Source organism: Phyllostomus discolor, chromosome 8 (assembly GCF_004126475.2).
Source record: "Phyllostomus discolor isolate MPI-MPIP mPhyDis1 chromosome 8, mPhyDis1.pri.v3, whole genome shotgun sequence".
NCBI lineage: Eukaryota > Metazoa > Chordata > Mammalia > Chiroptera > Phyllostomidae > Phyllostomus > Phyllostomus discolor.
The window spans coordinates 90789039-90810326 of NC_040910.2; the positions used below are offsets into that span (position 1 = coordinate 90789039).

Here is a 21288-nt window from a genome sequence, read left to right on the forward strand (position 1 = left end):
TCATATTTTATAATATGTCTTACTTGAATATTTCAAGGCCATTTCTCAATGCCACTTAACACTCTTTAAAATTTTCCCCTTGGTTAGTTACTTTAATACATACAAATAAGTATATAACACGTGCACCTTCCAGAGAATTAGAAACCAAACCAAACCCAGATACCCCTGTGTCCACCTTGCAGCTAACAGAACACGGCTGGAGCTGGCGAGCCCTCCCCAACCCTTCCGCACCTCCTCCCTCTGCCCCTCCCCCCCCCCCCAGGAAACCATTCACACATTGCACTCATCATTCTTTGCTTTTTATTTTGTTGTTATCGGAAGTTTTTTGCCTTGTAGTTTTACCATATGAATGTATGTACTCCTAAACAACATGTTGTGCATAATTTTGAATTCTGTAGAAATGTCACTATTTTTGAATATCTATTCTTCTGTGAAATGTGATATCTATCCTTCTATGACTTACTTGATCCCCTTACATCACTGGTGAGATGCATCCTTGTTGATATGTTTGGCTTTAAATCATTCATTTTCACTGTTACAGAGTGTTCTGTTGTATGAATAAACCGCAACCCGGCCGTTCTTGAGACACTTGGGTTCTTTGCTGTTTTCTGCAAACAGCTCTGTGTAAACATTCTCATAAACATCTCCTGGTGCACACGGAAGAGTCCTCTGAGGTGTTATTTTTCTAGGAGTGGCACTGCTGGGCGAGCTTGTAACACACCTTCCACCATACTAATGTCAATTTACTGTCTCACCAGTAATGTACGCTATTGTCCGTCCCTGCCAGCACTTGTATTGATTGGCTTTTCAAATTTTTGCCAGTTTAATGGAATTAAAATGATATTGTAGCTTCAATTTACATTTTAATGACTGTCAATGATGTTAGGCATTTTATGTGCTCTTTGGGACGTTACATGACCATTTGTGTTCCCTCTTATGTAAAATGCACATTCATGTCTTTGTCCATTTTTCTTTTAGAATACATTTCTTTTATTTTAGAAGTTCTTTATCTATTCTGCTTACTAGTCTAATCCTTTGGCAGGTACATCTTAGAAGTATCTTTTTGCAATTTGTAATCTGTCTTTTCTGTCTTGATGTCTTTTAATGAAAATAAATTCTTAATTTGAATGTAGTCAAAGGTATCCATCTTCTTTTGTATCCTGTTGTCTTGATTAAGAAATCCTTCCCAAATGTGGGGTCATTACTCTTCCTATTTTCTTCTAAAATTGCTACAGTTTTACCTTGCACACTGAGGACTTACCATGAAACAAATTTGGGACTTAACTGTGAAGTGACATTTCACAAGGGGTGTGAGGTGCATGTCACTAGCACCAGCTGTCCCAGGATCTTCCCCGGCCGATGACAGACCACCTCTGACAAGGCGCAGGCATGTGAGTGTGTGACTCTGTTTCAGGGCTGCCTGTCCTGTCCTATTGGTCCTTTTCTGTTTTTCCCCAACCCAATGCCACATTGTCTTGATGTCTGCAGTGTTTTAGGTTTTGATAACTAATGGTACACAGCCTCCCTCTTCGCTTTGTTCTTTAAAAGCCCTTGACTACGTTTAAGAATCAGCTTGTAGGTTTTTCACTGGAATTGCATTGCATCTGTGGATTATTCTGGGGAGACATAACATCTTGGAGATACTGAGTCTTTCTTTGATAAACATGGCATATCTCTCCTTTCCTTTGCATCCATAATGGAAAACTATAATTCTGTTCTTTTTCATTGAACTTCCCCTTCCTAGGGAAGGTCTTTTAAACTGAGCATACACTTCTACATCCAGAGCAACACAGAGCTCTGCCCATTTCTTCCTCCCCTTTGATGTCAGTCTCTAATAGTTTCCTTTCCTCAACCAGACAGTCCCCAGGCCCATGAAAATGCTAAAGAACAAAAACAAACAAAAACATAGCCTCAGGCTCTTCAAAGACTTCCCTACACGAGCATCATCCAGCTATTCTTCATTCACAATTAGACACAAACATATTTGCTTACATTTTCACTCATTCCGTCTCCATCCAATTCTGGAACACTGGCAAAAATTGTTGGCAAGTGTCATGTTATTGATGAGCTTGCGTCCGGGTTTATTGGTTCATCATTCATCCCAACCAACATCTACTGAGTGGCCGCTCTGTGCAAACACTTTGCCAGACACGGGATGCACTTCACAGTTTGCAGAACAGGTTCATCACTATCCTTGTGTCCAGTCTGCCCATGACCCATGACGCAGACAGTGGGAGTCTCATGATCACCCTGGCTTTACCAACAATAAAGCAGATAAATGGGAATCTTAGGTCCCATGTCCAAAGTCACCAAACTCACAAGTGGTCGAGGCAAGCCTCAAACCCAGGCCCCCTGACCACCGACACCACGCCCTCACCACAACCACACAGCCAACTTCCTCACAGTGGCCATGGCAGGGGGAGGGGCTCCCTGCCTTCTCCACAGTTCCCCTCAGCAGCCCTGTCCCACACCTCCAGGCGTATGGTAGCATGCTGGTTCTCCTGGCCAGCTCACCTGTATCCATTCCCACAGGGGTGCCTGACATAAAAATCTTCAGCAGGACCAGGGGGAACAGTGGGGGACCTGGAACCCTGTGGCCAGGAGTGGGGGGACTGCTCCCTCTCCCTTCCCCCGTCCACGCCCTGGGAACTGGTATTTGTGGAAACTGCAAACGTGTGGACTCCTGGTCATGAGGGCTTGTTTTCCGTTTAGTCTCCTGGAGGAGGACTCTGAGGAGGAGGGAGACTTGTGTCGCATTTGTCAGATGACGGGGGGTTCCCCAAGCAACCCCCTCCTGGAGCCTTGCGGCTGCGTGGGAAGCCTGCAATTTGTTCATCAAGAGTGCCTGAAAAAGTGGCTGAAAGTGAAAATAACATCAGGTAGGTGGGGAAGGAAGAGCGAGCGGCAAACGTGCGAGGACATGGAATTAATAGGAGGCCCCACCGTGTGGGACTCAGAGGCGTGACAGCAGCTCCCTCACCTCTGCGAAGCAGGAGCTGAGGGGAGTGTTGGCCGCCACCCCAGCACTGCTGCTCACAGCCCCGGTGGACAGCAGTGGGATGGCCTGCTGCCTCCAAATCACGGGAGGGGAATGAGATTCTTTTCAAGGCTGACAGAAGAATCCTGCACCATGTGCTATTGAACTTGACCCCTGCCTGAGGCCTTAGCAAAGTTGCTAAGATTGCCTCCCAGGAGGTCAGCAGTGGAACCTCAGCAAAGCACACGGCCACCAGGCCAGCTAGTACACACCTGACCAGAACAGTTCTGCTTCCTTTTCTTCATGAGGGGAGGGAGTGGTCACCGAAGAATCTGAGCAAAGCTGGCTTTTTGCAGTAAGGGCAGAAAAAGAGTACTGGTCGAATTTTCTAGAACCATATTAAACAAAGTGATGTCCACGTGCTGGTTTTGTCAACTCTGTCTTTAGCAGATCTTGCAACTGGATATGATACCCCAGATCCCTGGGGAGGTTATAATCGAAATACAGCCACATCAGTAGGTCAGCTGTAGCTTTCCTGACAGAGAATGGGAGGTTTCTTTAAAACACGGTTTCAGGAATGAGAGCCACTTGCACAAAAAGATGTAGAAAACCAAACAAAGACCAACTCAATTAGAAAATAGCTTCCATGTCTTTCAGACACACCTGTCCAAAACTTTTTACCCGCTAGCCAGGTCCTATTTCTCTCACTTCCACTTTCTCTTCCTTGGTGACCATCCTCCCAGACAGCCTTTGGAGACCTAAAAGGTCCCCTGTGCCCATGGGGTATGGCTGTGCCCCCTCAACAAGAACAGAACGCCATTTGATCAGAGAAACGAACATGTGGGATGATCACACATGCGCAATCAAAAACCACTGGCCACACTGCTTAACTGATCTCCGCAGAGTAGGCAGAGGCCTCGGTCCTTCAGGGAGCAAAGAAACAAGCAGGTTTCAGCTGCTAATGACTCTGCCATGCAGCGTTTTCTCCTACCAGAAATTTAGACCAATTAAATATCTAGCACAGAAAAAAATTACTCATGAAATAGGCGATGAAGGTCCCACTCAATGCTTGTAAATGCCGACACTGGGAGGGTGTGTTGAGCAGGATTAGACTGTAAGATACACAGGACATCAGTAGCCTACAGCATCACAGACTGATGCTTTAAAAAAAAAAACAAGGGAACAAAATGCAGATAAGGGGTTACTGTTCATCCCTGTCCTTTGAAATTCTCTATTGCTATTTCTCTATATTCCCCGTGGGGACGAGCTCTAGAACAGCACAAACCCCACCCTTACCACCCAAGTGCAGAGAACTAATTTGCCCTGTATTCTCTAATGCACAAAACGAATGCCGGCACATCACTAGCCAAAATGCAGCCACCACCCTGGGGGAGGGACGCACGGCAGAACGTCTGCCCAGACAGAACGGCCACAGGTCTGCCTCCTCCACTTTGGCGCTGGGAGTGGGACAAGCGGAGCAAAAATGCTGATCTAGAGAGCACGTTTTCTAAAAACAACAACAACACAACGCAAAAAAGGAAGCCTTCTCGTGTTTCTTTTCCCGAATGTGGCTGAGCCAGGGCCAAGCGCTGGCCCCACGTACTGCTGTGCTGGTTCCCACCCGTGGCCCCGGCCCCCTCATTTTCTCAGGTGGGAAGTCACCTGCGTGGGAGTAAAGGCAGAGTTTAAGCCACAGATTGAGGATAGCTTCTGCCATCCATTTGGTACTCACTAATTTATTTCCTTGGACCTATGTTAGGTCTGCAAGGAAAAAAAAAAAACAGCAAAAACATAGGCCCAATATTTACTCTTTTTGCCAACACCTGCGTTACAGGCGCTCACCCTCCGTGGAGCAAATCCGATTTTATGAACCAGTATGTTTATATGGAAACTGAAAGCAAGACCTGTTATTTAAAAATCATGGGACTTGCACTTATATGGAGCTTGTATAATAATGAAACTGATTACAAAGGAAATTTTTCCAATCCCAGATTCAAGGTCATTTTCCACGGAAGATGGCTGACTTTAAAAAGGTCACTGAGACTCCGAATCATAACACACACAAGCTGGCACTCAAAATGTCAACACTAAAAGACCCAAAGTGTCAACACAGAAAGACCCAGGGTCATACGTAACAAAGAATTCTTTAATTTAAGGAGCGGATCTGGGCGCTGTGAAGACCTGTGAGATGTGTAAGCAAGGCCTCCTGGTCGACCTGGATGATTTTAACCTGACCGAGTTCTACCGGAAGCACCAGCAATCCCGGGTAAGAGACACGCTCACCCGCTCTGCCTCCGCAGGCTAATTCGGCGAGAGGTGCAAGGTGAGAAGGAACTCTCTCCCCAGTATACGGAATACAAAAGGCCTGTGCACGGTGCGAAGCAGGGAGTTCATTTAGCTCACTTCTTTGAGGAGGTCTGTTACAACAATAAATTGGACCATTGGAGGCTTGGAAAGTCTGGATCACCCTGAATCACCCTGACTTGAGGTCCCACTGCTGTCGGGAACAAAGGAAGCTGCAGCAGCTGACTAGACACGCAGAAATAGGAAAAGTTGGGCAAGCTCTGAGCCCAAATTTGCCGAAGTAATTTAGGTTTAACAGCAAAAGGAGAGGAAAATAAAAAGATTAGGGTCTTAGAGGAAATGGTCCTCTCTCTGTATATATGTGTATATCAAATAACTCTGAGCTAATAGGGCTTAACTCAAGGGTAATAAACATGTAGTAAGCACCTACTGGGTACTTTTTAACACCTAGTGAATTAACCCTTCTGGGGCATTTGGATTGCAATTGTCATACAGTGAAGGGGTTAGTTAACCTTAGGAGGGAAGGTGATTTCTGCCCAGGATAACGGTTAATTACCCAGTTCTCAGGCAAACACCGAGCTGCACTGCATGATATGGAAGCCGTGAGCCACATGTGGCTAAGGAACCGGCAGCTACTTCCAACAGAGATGCGTTAAATACACACTGAACTTCAGACTCAGGAAAAACAAAAGAGAGTCACGTATCACAAATACATTTCTATGAATTATATGTTGAAATGATAACATTTGGGATATATTGGGGTTAAATAAAATATATTGTTAAAATTAATTTTACCAATATTTTTTTACTGTTTCAATGTGGCTACTTGGGATTTTCAGGTTACCCGCGTGGCTCACCCCTGTGGCTCACACCGTGTTCCTTCCTGTCAGCTGGTGCTGATCTAGAGGGGCTTTGCACATGATAAGCATCAATAAATATTTATCGAATGAAAATAGCCCACATTACTATTATAATTTAAGGCTGACCTCCCTCGCACTGTGATTAGAAAAGAAAGATTAATAATCACGACTGCAAAGCACATCATTTTAAAGCTGTAAAATCATTGTTGACGACTAAAATGTCCCCCTTCAGAGGAGTCACTCTGGCTGTTGGATCATCAGCCTGTATCCAGACCTTTTTTGGAAGCAGCACAGCTGAGTCAGAGTGGCACATGTGAGTCTGGGTAATGCTGTAGTTACCTCTTTAAAATCCTGAGGCCACTGCACAAAAGAGCGAAATACCAATAAGAATAGGCATTTGAACAGTGCAACTAATAAGTTTGATTCAATGGACATAATGTCACACTGCAGAGAATGGGCATCAGGAAGAGGAAGGGAGGGAGGAAGGGAGGCAAAAAAGAAAGAATTTCCTGAGAAACAAACTCAGGATTTTGAGTCCATCCACACATTTCGAGGGTCTTGAATCATTCCGTCACAACCCCCAGGCACTGAGGTCTGAGATGAGAAACAGAAGCAAATCACATTCTTGGACCCTGAGGAGGCTGGAGTCAAAATTCTGAAAGAAACCAGGCCCCCCGAGTGCCTAAGGTCAGGGTGCCAGCTGGGGTGTGGACAAGCTTCCATGTGGTCATCTCGAAGAACAGATTATTTCAGGAAACGGAGCCTGTCGGGCTTCCTGGGGAGGACGTGTCCAGACGAGGCTGGGTTACCCGGAGTACTGCCAGGATGGTCCGCAGACATCACAGACACGGTGCAGCCCAGGGGAACGCCTCGTCCAGCAAACACGCCGCCCGGCCCGAGCATTTCCACATCGCCTCCCTCTGCCAAGCTGCTGCCCTGCCACCGCACACTGCTGGTTTTCCAGTGGTGTCTGTAGAATCGACTCTCAAACAGCAAATGTTTCCTGTCACACTAAAATGTTTGCACTCATGAAACCAGAGGCAGCCCCCCCACCCCCAAAAAAACACAACAGTTTTGACCAAGACATGAACCTAAGTCCTATTGCCTTCCCCAAAGTTGCTGTGTGACCTTGGGGAAACTGGTCTCAGTCCTCTCACCTCTAGTTAGTGGGAGGTGACAATTCCCACCTTGCGGGGTTGGATGTGGGGAAAGACCTCAGGACATAACCTAACACAGCGCCTGTGCAGAGACAGCAGCCTGTCGGTAAATGAGAACTGCTGTCTGGCAGCCGCTGAGACGCCCAGCACCTTGGGCACTCCGGAGAGAAAGCTAAGTGCAGCAGGGCCGGACTAGAGCTCACCCCTGAACCAAGCCAACTGGATGTGGGGTCACACCTGCATCCTTGGCCTCACTGCATCCTACCAGCTGAGATGCCAGCTACACGCACATTCTACAAAGGACTGTGGAAGGGACTGTGTCAGCCAGAGGCTGGGCAGCAGAGAGACAACGGCCCACTCACAAGGGGTGAATGATGAGAGCTGAGGGGCAAAATGTGAGCAGTGAAAGAAATCAACAAGAAGTGACCAAGCATCTGAGCCTGCCAACGGGACCACCCCTAGGCCTAAAGTGACAAGGGGCAGGGGCAGTTGCTAGGATCAGGGTGGCTGTGGCCCTGGGAGAGAGTCGACTCACAGCCTGTGACCTTCAGTAGAGGGGAGCAGCCGCTGCCACACCACAGCCCAGCAGAGAGCGAACAAAGGGAACGATTAGCCCAGCCTCTTTCTCCTCCCACCACCTGCTCTGCCGTGTCCTCCCTCGGGCCAAACCCCAGGGGAAACCGGAGGACAAGGGGGCTGAGGCAGCACAGTCCGAGGAGATCTGCCTCCAGGCCTCAGACCAGGCTGGAGTGTGGATCTGGTGAGGAAAATGGACAATACTCAGCACCGTAAGTCCGTCCCTTGGATGCAGAAAAGAGTTGAAATTAGTTTCAGGGAGAACTTGACAGGTCATCAAAGCCTTCTGAAAATACCCTTCATTATCGTCGCATGTAGGGACGAGATTGACAGGCCTACCCTAATGGGAGATGGCAGCCACAAGAGCCAATGAGCGGTACTGGTCTGCCGACGGAAAGCACTTGAGGAGTCGCTCTTACAGCGGTTCTGACTGTTCCGATGGCCCATGGTGGACTTAACAGTGCCTGTTTGCTAAACGTCTGAGTTAAACTGGAGACATTGCGGAAGCGTGACTTCGACAAGTTCAGGAACCCTCCATCGATCACGGCTGATGCAACTGCTGTGCAACACAAAGATTTAGAAGATGTGATGCCACCTGGGCTTGGCCCCCGTTGGGAGGCCTCTCTGCCTGGCGGTGGAGTTGACGGGCCCACCTTCCCGTGGGCGGGCCAGGCCCTTCCGTGACTCCCACGCCTTGGCTCCCCCGGGCCAGCCCTCAGTGCCGTTCTCTCCCGGAAAACAGGGCCCCTTACTGAGATGGGGCAGCCTGTGCCAAACACAGACACGGACAAAGACGGGGACAGAGCCGGAGGAAGCCTAGAACCAGCCTCGGCTCAGCCCGCCTCTCACCTGACCTCAACTCAGTGACTAGCTAACGCACTAACTTATTTTCTCACGTATTTTTCCCAAGTAGAAAATTAGCTTTTCTTTAGTTATAAAAATCAGAAATACACAAATACCTCCCCTAATTAAACTGAACACTTAGCTGCATGCTTTTGTTGTTATTGTTGTTATTTAATTGCTGATGCCTGGGCCCAGCCTCAGAGATTGTGATTTAATTGGTCTGGGATAGGGCCAGGTACTAATTTTCTGGTAAAGTGTGGCAAAATACACACAACATGAAAGTTGAGCTTTTAAAACACCTACTGAGTGCCTACTGTCTGTCTATGCCAGAGGCACCACGGTGCCAAGACTAACACAGGCGCTACCTTCAAAGGGGAAGACAGCACATGACCGTAACCTCGGTGCAGGAGGACCAGAATCTCCCAAGTGTCATCAATAGGGAGTGGTGGCAATTGTGGCCAAATGGAGAGTCCTCTCTCTAACAGGAGATGTTCGTTTCCTTCCTCCTTGCCAGCCAGGGCCCATCTGCAGGCCGGATTAAGCTGATTTGCTACCTACTGTTGATCCTTGGTTTCCAGCAGCATCCTTGGTTCTCAGACATGGTGGTGCCAGGCCAGCAGCAACAGCATCACTGGGGGCTTGTCAGAAATGCTCGTTCTTGAGCCCCACACCCAAGCCCCCTCAATCAGAAACTGGGGGTGAGGGGACGTGGTGCCCAGCAACTCCGTTTGAAGAGGCTCTCTCAGTAATTCTGAAGCTCATTAATGTCGAAGCCACCAGAGTCAAAGTCATGGCTGAGGGGGCCACTGTCTGGTCCAGAATTACACAGTTTTTCCTCATTCTTTCATGTGCCCGGGTATTTACTGAGCCGGCACTGGATGGGAACTCAAAGCGCAGGAGCAAACAAGGCACGTGTGGTCCTTGCCCCAAAACCCATCTCCACTCTCGGCTTTTGCAGGACACTTCTGTTTTGCGAAATACCCTGTCCCCCGGTGTTAGTTCATTTTCCCATAATGCTTTGGGGAAGCAGGCGGAACAGCGGTGACTGCCCCCTTTTTGCAAATGGAGAGTCACTCTGTTCGTGCACAGTTAAAACTCTTCGCTCAAAGTCGTGGTGCTAGCTGGCCCTGGGCTGCCATGCCGGGGCCGGGGCCCAGGCTCACGGTGTGACGGATCGGGCTCTGCCATCTGGGCCCCGCAGCGCAGCAGGGTCTCAGCGGGGCTCTGGCTGTCATTGCTCCGACGCGCAGGCCTGGCCTCGCGCCATCTCAGCCACGGCGGATGTCCTTGGACACATGCAGTCACCTAATCACCCTCACGCTTGGGAGCATCCCTTGAACATATTTGAAGATATTTGAACACATTTGATAAAACGTGCAGCCAGCCTGCCCGCTTCTTGGAATGGATTAAATGGAGAATTTCCATCGGTAGCAAATCTCTTCGTCGAAATGAATATTAACAAAATGAAAGGGGAGGGGCAGGAGAGAAGAAAAAGAAACATCTGGCAGGAGGGCTGAGCACTTCCGAGCTCATGCCCACTGCTCCACGTGCCTCTCCCTTTCAGGCCTCCCTGCCCCCTCCTCCCATCCATCCCCCACACTGCGCGGGGGGGGGGGCGGTCAAAGTGCAGTGCGATTGGGTCAGGGGAGGGTCAGGAGTAGCCCAATAAATAAGGTTCCAAAACCTCACTCAGCTCCGGCTCACTCATGTCTCTGATAACCAATCCCTCCCACTTGTAGCTCTGCGTAGGTAGAACGGATGACTCCCGCGGGCTGTGAAACGCCTGCTCAGATTGGCCGGCCCAGCCCCTTTCTGGAGCATCCCAAGCTCGGCAACCCGCCACACAGAGGAGCCTGGCCAGTGAGATTTATGGCACCGTGTGACAGGTTCCCTCCCACGGGCCAGGGAAGAGACGCAATCTGCTAGAAGTGACTTTTCAAATTATCTGCAGAAAACATTAGTGGATATTTTCCCATCTGCATGTCTCCGGGCCTTATTGAGTCATAAAAAGTAAATGATTTCCCTGAATGCTTCGACAAACCTGATAGTTCCAAGCCATTTTCTAGCTGATTGATTTGCCATTATGCATCGGAGTGTCTCTGGGCACAGAAGGCTTGCTGGCGAAGAGAGTGCGGGCGAGGGTGTGGCAGCTCTCGGGCCGCCACCACACAGAACAAGGCTGGGTTTGTGTTGAAGAGCTAAGAGGTAGGTTAGGAAGGCTTCCCAGAGGAGGTGGCTTGCCAGACAGACTGTAAAGGAGGCACCCACTCATGGGGAAGGTGGGAGGAGGCACTTAAAACAGAAAAAAAGTGAAAGCAAACAACTTTCTCTCTGCCTGCTCCAGGCCAAGGTCAGAAGAGCACAGAAAACATGACTAGGGTCTAAAAATAGGAGGCTAACTGCTAAGGCCAGTTGGAAAGCCTTTGAAGACAGGTGTAGGGCAGTGGAGGGGGCTTGAGCGGTGACCTTGGGGCCAGCAGTCCCCGAGACCCGGGGCTGGCCCCGATTCAGAAGGAAGGAGGCACCGATCCTTGCTGAACCTGGGCACCTTTCCTGGCAGCTGTTCTGTCCTGAAAAGGTGTGCTCCACACCAGCCTCCTGAGCTGCCCTTGCCGGACAGAGAACAGGGAGGCGGCCCACGGAGCACCTCTGGCTGCTGCGGGAAGAAGGAAAGGCGCTGCGGTGGTCACTGTCAAGACTAAGCTTCAGTAACACTGGGAAACCTGTCACAGTTCAGACCTTTCCCAGGGGTGAGGCAAAGGGCCACGCCCTCAGCTGGGGTTTCCCAAGCCTGTCTGGCTCATTCCCAAGGCCCCGCCCCCTGGGGATTTGGCCAGAGGACAGGTGGGGGATTTAAGTGGCAGAGGGGAGGCGTCATCGCTAATGCCACTAATTTACTGAAGGTCAACGAAGCATCCACAGGGTGAGGCCTCACAACGTAGACCGCCAGAATTGCTGAGGACAGAGGAGCTATGGTCAGCCAGGTGGCCAGGTCCTGAGAAAAATAAAACACAACCCACCCACCAAGAAAAGGCAAAACCGTTAACAAGTGTAAGATGCAGTGCACAAAATAACGACAAATGCCTAGGAGCCATGAAGGGAAGGGATGACTGGGATGATCGTGAGGAAGGCTCCCACATGAAGGCGATGTGGGGACTGCAGTAAAAGAAGTCGTGGTCACAGCCTGGCCGAAAGGTGGAGAGGGGCATTCCAATCGGAGGCACAAAAACATGCCAATGGACCAAATGAAGAAGAACAGGAGCAAGGAGGTTCACAGTGCCACCTGAGACGCAACTAGGCACAGGATCTCTGGGGGTTAAAGGGCAATAGATCAGCCTGGACCTCAAGGGGAGAGGGGCTGAGCTTAGGTGAAACCATCATTAAGTCCAATTGTAAGAGGAGAAACATAAAGAACCAAGGCCTGGGCCCTTTCTCTGGGCAAAGGAGGGATCTAGGAAAATAAAGCACCCCGCCCACCATGGCCTGTGTCCCAGATGCTCCCACTGGAAGGTCTGCCTTCCTGAGACACACATCTCCCGTGCTCAGAGGCCACAACTACATACGTGACGTCCAAACGCCTCACTTCTGACTAATGTGGCCCCACCTCCCCACCTCCCCGGCCTATGCCAACACTTTCCAAAAATCTAAAACAAACACCCTCCCCACATACTCCAGCCACACTGGTGAGCAGGGAGTCTGGGCCATGCTCTGCTGGCACTCAGTGCCTCTGAAAGGCCCTTCATACCCTTCCTAACCACGCACCAAAGCCCCCCCCCCCCATCCTGTAAGGACCATCAGAGAAGGCTTGCCCTGTGCTGCACACAGCCTGGAGTGTGGGGCTCACTCAGGGCACACCCCACAAGGCAGTAAGTAACTCCCAGATGGCTGTCTGGCCTCCGCCCGGATGGCCTCCCGCTCTGTTGTCTGGTCCCCAAGGACAGTCTGGCCTTGGGACTTACTCTTGTCCCATTTCTTGTCACCTCTTGGCCACTATTTAAATCATGAATAGCTTCTAGATGAACTTAAGAGCACTCTTTTCCAAATTTAGGTGCAAAACGAGCTGATGAACTCAGGCCTGTACCTGGTGCTGCTGCTTCATCTCTACGAGCAGAGGTTTGCAGAACTCATAAGACTCAACTACAGCCGGGCGGCGAGGGCGCGGGTAAGTCGGGCTCTGACCTGGACCATCCAGCAGCTCCCCACCCCCGCTGACCTTGCAGCGTGGTTTTATTAGATGTGCAGTCTGTTGAGATCCTCACGGTCACTTGGTAGGACATGGCACTGTCATCATTAGGACTAAGACATAGTGGCTGCTAAGTGTATGCATAGTGGCCCTCTGGCTGAAGAGTAAGTGATAATCACATAATTGCATACTAATAACATGAGTAGCAATTAAATGGTCATTAATGATCACATAGGTGAGTGAGTCTCTAGGAATATTTGTCCCCAAAACAGAGGCCAGCAAGGCTACTGGGGCTGGGTTTGCATCATGGGTAGGCCTGCCCAGTACCCAAGCACGGAGGGCCTGTGAGAAACAGGGACCCCCCCCCCCAAATGGGAGAGCTATTTAATTGGCTTTGGATCCCAGGGTACGTTACTCCAGCATCTATGTTACAGGCCAAGAAATAAAAGTGCTGATGGTGTCACCATTTGTCATTAGAGAAGTGACAAGGCACTCACCAGGAGTGATCATCTGTGGTTGCCCTTCATTTGACAGGAAAACCAGGGCCTGGCTCCAGGAGGCTTCATGATTGGAGGGAGAAGCCCGGGTCTGCCATGTACTGCAGCCTGGCCTTAGCCGAGTCACCCAAAGTGTGGGAGGTGGACAGGTCTACCTTGCACCGTGCTGGTCATTGTCAAGTCAGAACTGAGAGGGAATTCCCTCTTAGTTAAATGCTCCTCTGTGGTTGGGTCAGGACAGAGCCCTGGCAGACCAGAGCCCCTCGCCTACCTTAAGGTCATGCCAGGGGCTGATTTGCTTTTAGTGTTTCCGGTTCCAAGAGTATCCCTTGAAGCTGGGAACTTAACTTCTGCTCCCATCAGAAGGTCATGACTGGAAAGCAAGCCAGTGTGGCTGGCAGCAAATAGGCCACCAAAGGGTGCCACGAAGCAGTCTCAGTGATCCGCTGCCACCCTGGCCCAGGCCCCTCTCTTTCTCTTGGCTTTCTCCTCCCTCCTCCCCCTGCTGTCCCCCCCCCCTTTAAGTAGGCAAGAGGCACCTGCGGGCACAGTGGTCTGTGGCCTGAGGTTGGAATTCAGCGATTCCAAATGTCCTTTATGTTGCTGCAGACCCCACATGGCTGGAGGCTGTTGTGGCCCGTTTGCAGTCATCCCAAATGAAAAGGCTGGGCTCAGCCCATTGGCCATAGGGATTCTAGATCTGTCCCTACATTTTTTTTTTTGGCTGAAATTCTCCCTTCAGACCCTAAGCTCTCAATTAAGAAAACAGGCTGGGTCTTTGCCAAGTTATCTCCTCAGGAATCTCACCCTCTTTCTGACCTGGGCCTGTCCTTCCTTTAACTCTTCTGTAGGTTTAATGGTGACATAAATTCCTCAGAGAAATACATTCAAAAAAGAAAAAAATAATAGAACAGGAAGCAGGAAATGATCCTTTGTTAACATTTCTGTGACCTCATTTTCGTGATTCCACATCTTTTTAATGAACTTTTTATTGCACATTGAACTTCAAAGCACCCAGGGCTGATATAGGTTACAGATGGCGGCAACATCAGCGGGCTGATGCCAGCAACGCCAGCCCCCGAGACAGCACAGCCAACAACAGGCGGTACAGCCCAGCGGGTGGGAACCAAGGCCCCAGAGCATGGACTCTGAAGAACCCTCTGGAAAAACTATCCTAGAGGAGGAGTAGGGACAGCAGGAGCCAGCTGGGACCCAGGACAGAAGGAAGCGGGAAGGACGGGCACCGTTCTCTCATGGCAGCTCCCATTTACTTGCAGAGACGCTGGAGGAGCCCGGCCCACTCAGTCAGCGAGCAATTGCCGCTGCCAGTGACCAGTGACGAGGCGCACAGGTGCAAGTAGGAAGGCAAAGGGCTTTTCTCACATTCCCACGTTTGGATCTGAGTCTCAGTGTTTTCTGGTAGAAAATATTCAGAGCCCGTGGGTAACATTTAGCAAAAGAGAGGCGCTACCTACCAGAACTGGAAAACCGTTCACAATGGGTTTCTGGGTTGTGCCTCACAAAGGTGCCCAGGGACCAATGCCTGCCGATGGCGCTGGTCCCTCATGCACTCTTTCATTCGTGCCCTGGCCCATGTCATATGCTGAGAGGGGGTCAGGGAGAATGGCTACCAGAAATGATGCCCTGATGTCCTCTTCTTAGAGGAGGTTGTGGTCAAGTTAAGATATATAAAACCAGAAAACATCATTTTTATAAAACCAGAAAATAACTGAAAAGTCACACTCGGACAAGAGAACTGGTGGACCCAGTGAAAGCCCAGAGGCTATGACATGGACACCACCAGGTCTTCCCTGGCTGGGGTCCCCGGGGCTTCCAATGGTACCATAAACAACACTGTCTCCCGGGGAGCTTATGAGCTACTTGAAGGCAAAGCCCAGGCTTCTCCTCCTCCCATGCTGCCGTGAGTCGTGGCTGACCACCAACCACGTCCCAGACACCGTGGGTGCCAGGAGCACCGCCTGATTCCACAAGGGCTAAATGGCTGTCACGTAAAGTGGTGGGCTGTCTCACGGACGATTTGGGGACGGAACCCATGTCTCTTTTGACACCCCCACCCCTGCCCAGTGCTCCAGTGCCTGGAAAACGCCCGGCCCGATCCCAGTGCTCAGTAACTTTTTGATGCTCAAACACATTAATGAGCCAGAACCTGCTTCTCCCAGGAGGCGAGTCTTGAGTTATGTTTTAGAGAAAGTGATAATACAAACCTGTAGAAAGAAAGGTATTCTAGGTAAAGGAACACTCAAGTTCAAGGTATATTTATTTAAAGATATTCTGTGTGCCTACTACGTGCCAGGTTCTAAACTAGATTCCAGGAATACAAAGACGATTAAGATATTCCTTGCCTCTAAGGGACTCAGAGTCTAAAGAGAGAACAGACATGTAACAAGAGTATCAAAATGTGCCCTGTGTTCTGCTGGGAGATGAAGCCAGATCTGGAGGAACATGGAGCAAAGTTAGATGATGTGAGGAACCACCGACTCTCGCCGACTACCCCCCAACCCCCGCCGCCTCTTCTCCAGGACAGACTCTCCAGGCCGGGTCTTCAGCGACGCCGGCCAACATTTACAGGCCTCACTTTTAGTCCAAGTAGGCTGTCCTCTTTGCCATCAGTCTTCCCACTGCTTTGAGAGCCTGGTGGCCAAGCTGCTCCCATCATTGCTCTCGGCCACTGACCAGCTGAGGTGATGTTTGCACTAAATCTTGGAGACTCTGGCAGAGGGATATGGGTGGGTGGGAAGGCGGAGGCCATTCCATGCAGAAAGAAATGCAAAGGCCCAGAGACCTGAAAAGATTTGCCTCCTTGGGAAAGTCAAGGAGTTGCATGGGGCGGGAAGTGAGCCTAGAGGCTCAGCAGGGAGCGGGATGTGAAGGGTTTGCCTACAGCTCTAGAGGCCACTCAAGGGTTTCTAGCTGGGCTCTGCAAGCCAAGAGGTTTGCATTTTTGAGAGAGAACTGGGGCAGCCACGAGGAGGGTGGGCTGGAGGGGGACCCAGCCGGCTGGGTGGCTGTGGCAACGGTGCAGAGCAAGGGGCTCGTGGGGGAGCACTAGAGAAGGGAAGGGCAGACTTGGTGGGCATAGGCGGAGGTGCTCGGGGGCTGAAGGAAGCTGTGACTGCTGTGCTCCACAAGTACCGCCATGAAAACAGTGCCCTCCAGCCTCACTTGCCTTCCCTGTTGTCTCTTACTTTCAGCACCCACATAGGGCCCTCCATTATTCAGGGATGGCTCCCCCAAAGTCCCCTGTCCTGGGTGTCCTCATAGCCATAGGTCTTATCTCCACCATGCTCACCATCCCCCAGTGAAACGTACCTGTACCCTGGACTTCTCTGCCTCCTGCCCAGGCAGGACAGCTCCTCTATACCCCCAAGGGGCCTAATTCACTAAATTACATAAAACAAAGGAGAGAATCCCAGTCAGCACAGGCAAAGGGCAGAGCGGCCCCAGGCCCTCCCATCATTGCAGTGCTGCCTTTGTCTCCTGCCCCAGGTGTGCCTGTTAACTCTGCACCTGCAGGAAAACTTTCACCTGTCAGAAACTAGGGAAGAGGGGAGGAGATTACAGCGGCTGGCCTGGGAGGCAGGTGGGGTCTTGAAGTAGCTTTCAAATCCCACTGATCCATTTATGTGTGAGGCTGGGTGGACTTCCTGTAGGCCTTCCCCATTGATGCCATTTCTACCAAAACAAAACTCTCACCTTAAAGGGCCAACTCTACCCAAAATATGGGACGCCCACGATTGGCCCACATTCACCAAGATGGCGTTTCCGGTGGAGTGAGAGAGCTGGTTCAGACAGATCCGATCACCTGGCCCAGAGCCTCCAGGCAGGATGAGGCTGGGTTAACAGAGCCCTAATGTATAATTTACCAGGTGACCGGGACTGCTCCTCTATGAGAAATTCCATCCTCCTCCTGCCCTCTTCCTGGCCCGTGGGTGAGAGGCGCTCCGGGGGCCAAAGCTGCCTCCACTCTGGGCAGCCAGTTGCCCCAGTAACAGTGTCTGGCACCCCTTATATTGTCCCCCAGCCTGTCACAAAACCCCTGTTCTCCTGGGGGAAGCGCACCAGCCTTCCCTAAGAGCCCACATCCTCCCAGCCTGGCACAATGGGCTCCCATGGAGTACACAGTGTTTCTTATTGTGGCATAAAATGCCATAAAGTCAGAACAAAGAAGGAACCCAGAGCCTTGATGGGCCTGCTGCTTCCTGCCAGGCAGAGAATACAAGCGATTGTTTAAAAGCCAGTGGTGAGGCAAGTGGCCAATTAGCGCGGCCTTCACCCCCACTGCCTGAAAATGTGATTCGGACTGTCAGAATGGGATTTTGCTTTTCAGATCAATTGCAGAGAGGAAGCAAGTCTGCTCATACTGACAAAATTAGAAACCCTGACCGAGCAAAGGTGACCTGGGTTGTCCTGCAGGGCTGTGCTGAGGACCAGGCTGAGCCCTGTGGGTGCAGGATGTCAGTGCACCCGCAGCACCTCTGCCTCTTTCCCCTGCCCTTCTAAGGTGATGGTGAGGGATTCCTAGAACATCCCCGGGACTAGGGAATTACACAGATGTTCACAATTGCTCTGGAAAAACAACTCATTTTTCACTGTCTTCTTTCTCATAGTTGTCAAGAAATTTCCCACAACCCAGGCCGGAAGAAAATGAAAGTAGGTTTGGGAGTCAGTCCTGCCATTTAGAAGGTGTTTGCTAATTTACTCCTTTTCTGTCACTGTGTTGAACCTAATACTGTGGGAGGAAGTAATGACCACCACCCAGAGGCAAAAATAACCCCACAAAGCTTGGGAAACCCTAGCTGCAGCCATCAGGAAGGCAAGTTCAAGTACACTGGATGCAGAGCAGATAAGAACTTTCATTCATCCTGAAAGCAAGGAAAAGGGCCAACAGAGAGGAAGACGGTATTGTCAGGCGTCCGATGGCTGGCTGCAGGTTTTTTCCTTTTCCCTTGCTGGAATGCTCCAGCCTCCAGCACTGGGGAGCCTCTGGGTTATCTCCCAGACCTTGGAAGGGCTGTTTAGCCACTACCGGAAGGGACCACATTCAATCACAGGCTGGTGGCTTTTGTTGGATTTCCTCACCATTCAGCCGGATCAAGTGGGTCTGCTGGATTCCTAAAAAAAGGTCCCTCATAGGAGGCAAGCCTGTCTTCAAACAGGCTCATTATCTCATAGAAAAAAAACCTAGCTGAAGAGAATGTGGTTCATTAAAGCAATCAGACGCAGGGAGACCTTCTCCATCATCAGGGAGAATCAACATCACAGTGGACTGAGGGCGGGCTGTGACAATTCCGTCCCCAGAGGTTCTTCTGGAGAGAAATTTCACAACTGCCTGCCCTAAAAGGTTTAGAACAGTCATTCCCACGCTGGCTTTGCCATCAGAATCACCTGGGCACTTACCAAAACCAAAAGTTGATTCCTGGGCCCCTCCCAGAGACTCCGTGTCAGACCAAGGGGTGAGCCCCTGGTGATCAGGACACAGCTGGTCATGAAGATGATTTCAGGGAACCCCCAAAGACCTACCTGGAGGAGAAGCTAAACCACCTCACAACTGCACAGGGTGAGGCCCAGATTATGACTCGAGAGATCCCAGTTTACTATTCTGGGCACGCTCCCCTGAGAACCCCGGGCAGGGGGTGGGGAGAGCGGGGAGGGGAAGGAGAGGCCTTCCCTCTGGTTCACAAAAGGAGTCCATAGAGCCCCAGTCCTACACGCAACACGGTGTCCTGCTGAGCCGGTGATGGCCCAGTGCCCTCCTCATGTCCTCCCGGGGCCATTCTCGGAGGCCACCCCAGTCATCCAGTACTGTCGCTAGGGCCGCCCCGGAGCGGCTGCTCCCGCTCCAGAAAGGAGCGAGCGGGAAGGGAGCGGTGCGGTTGAGAAAAGACCTTTGTGTGGCGGACGCACACACCCCCTTTTGGAGAAAACGCCTCAGTGCCTCGCCTCGCTGGTCCTAATCGCAGCAATTGGGGAGAGACCCTGCTCCTGAAAGGGCGAGACAGTGAGCCGACTTTGGGCGCGGGGGAGGACTCTGAGGCCCGAGGCTCCGGCTAGGGTCTCCGCGCAGCGCCCGGCTGCGCCCCTCCCCAGCCCCAGCCCCAGCCCCAGCCCCAGCCCCGGAGGCTCTAGGCGCTTCCCGGTTAGGGGAAACCTGCTGTGCCCGGGTGGGTTCGGCTGTGCAGGGGCGCCCCCTAGTGCCAGACGCAGGCCGCTGCCGTCCTGCTGCCCGGGAGGCTCTGAGGAAGACGAAGCTTTTCCCCCCAGGAGTCTGGCGGCCGGATTCAGGGGTGGGAAAGAGGCATCCGGGTCTCCAAGCCCCAGCCCCAGGGAAGACTGACCTCCCTGCAGAGCAGGAGGAGAGCATCCCTGGGGTGATGCTTAAAAAGGAGTCTCCGCGGAGGGGACCCTGGGAGCCAGCCCTCCTGCCAGTGCCCTGCGCTGCACTGCTGCCCTCCTGTGTTGCTCGAGAGAGATGTCATTTGCCATCTGTTTGAGGAAGCTGGGACGAGATCTAGGATGACCCCCAACACCGCACCAGCCCGAAAGAAAGTCGGGACAGCCAGTTATCTGCTGGAAATGTAGATCTAGGTCCTCTCTGCGTGACCCCAACCCTGAACACACCCCAGAGACTGGGGGGTGTGCAGCTGAGGTGGAGTCGTGCAGAGGGTCGAATCAGATGCTGCCCTTGCCTGGCTTCCCGCCAAAGCCATGACGGAGAAAAGAGCCAGGGCAGCCAGAGGCAAAGCCACATGGCTTCCACCCTCCCTCGAGCCACACTGTTCTTGAGTCCCCAGCAGCCTGGCATGACTCACCTGGTTGGCAACACTTTGTTAAGATGGGTTGCCAGAGCTGAGTCACAGCTGTGACCTGCCACCTGGCTCAGTTCAGGCAAACAGGAAGGGAAAAAGGCAAAACATCAGGGCCCACTAGGTGGCATAAAGAGATGCCAGCCTCTTTGTGGTTCTGTGGTGCCCACGCCAACCTTCTCACTAGGTACCCCAACTCCTACCCCTGGTAACCGAGGCCACACACATATGCCACAGGTGACCAGAGGTAACGGCAGCTGGGGAGTGTCCCTGGGTGGGTATGCCCAGGTCCGACAACCTGTCACACCTCTCTGTGACCCAGTTCCCCTTCCCAGCTGGCATAAATGACTGTCACCACAGCCAAGTCGAAGGCCAGGAAGGAGAAGAGTGCATCCTGCAGCTATCAATACAGGTGTGGAGAGAAGCAGGCGTGAGGGCCTTCAGGCCAAAGGCGAGACCAGAGCACTTCCCTACTGTTTGCTCAGGTCAAAGCTTTGGGGGAAGGAACAGGATAGGTGAACGGGCAGAGGCAGCTTGTGGGGCTGGGGCTCCTGTGGCAGAGGTGGAAGCTGAGAGGCCTTAGGACGGGTGGGGGGGCGGTGGTCAACTGCTCCTGCTCCTGCTCCCTCCCCTCCTTCAATTTTCAAAAGCCAACCATATCCAAATAGTCAGGGAATACTTGCTCAAGCCAGGCGGGGGAAAAGACATATTGAGAACAAGAGTTTTCCCTAAGAATAAAGAGCCGCTACCCCCACTGTATCTCCTCACTCAGACCCCACTGCCTGTCTGCCCTCCCTTCCTCCCTCTCATCACATGACCCTCTGCTTCCAGCCACTGGGTCTCTGGAAGACTTCTTTACAATGTAGGCCAATTCCCCTCCTTCCTGACAAGTTAAGGAAGTGAGAGTTTATATGGCAGTATTACCATGAGAGGCTCCTCCAGCGCCTCATCCTGCAAACATCTGCAGCACCAGGCCACGTGGGGGTGTGGAGATGAGTAAGATACCTTCACTGAGGGCCTTACAGTCCAGCTGCCTTGGCCTGGCTGGGAGCCCAGTGGGCAGTCTG

At 51.5% G+C, this 21288-nt stretch overlaps 1 protein-coding gene across 2 annotated transcripts in view; it reads left to right on the forward strand.

The window, feature by feature from the left end:
- MARCHF10 (membrane associated ring-CH-type finger 10) overlaps nt 1-21288 on the forward strand; it is an 82432-nt gene that overhangs the window by 60247 nt on the left and 897 nt on the right. Inside the window, exons 7-11 of one of the 2 annotated variants that reach the window (XM_036033536.1) lie at nt 2713-2879; nt 5134-5243; nt 12766-12879; nt 18026-18068; nt 20409-20468. In XM_036033536.1, the coding sequence (XP_035889429.1) occupies nt 2713-2879; nt 5134-5243; nt 12766-12879; nt 18026-18068; nt 20409-20468 (494 nt within the window). The remainder of the gene's footprint in view (nt 1-2712; nt 2880-5133; nt 5244-12765; nt 12880-18025; nt 18069-20408; nt 20469-21288) is intronic. The other variant, XM_028520916.2, reaches the window with a different exon arrangement.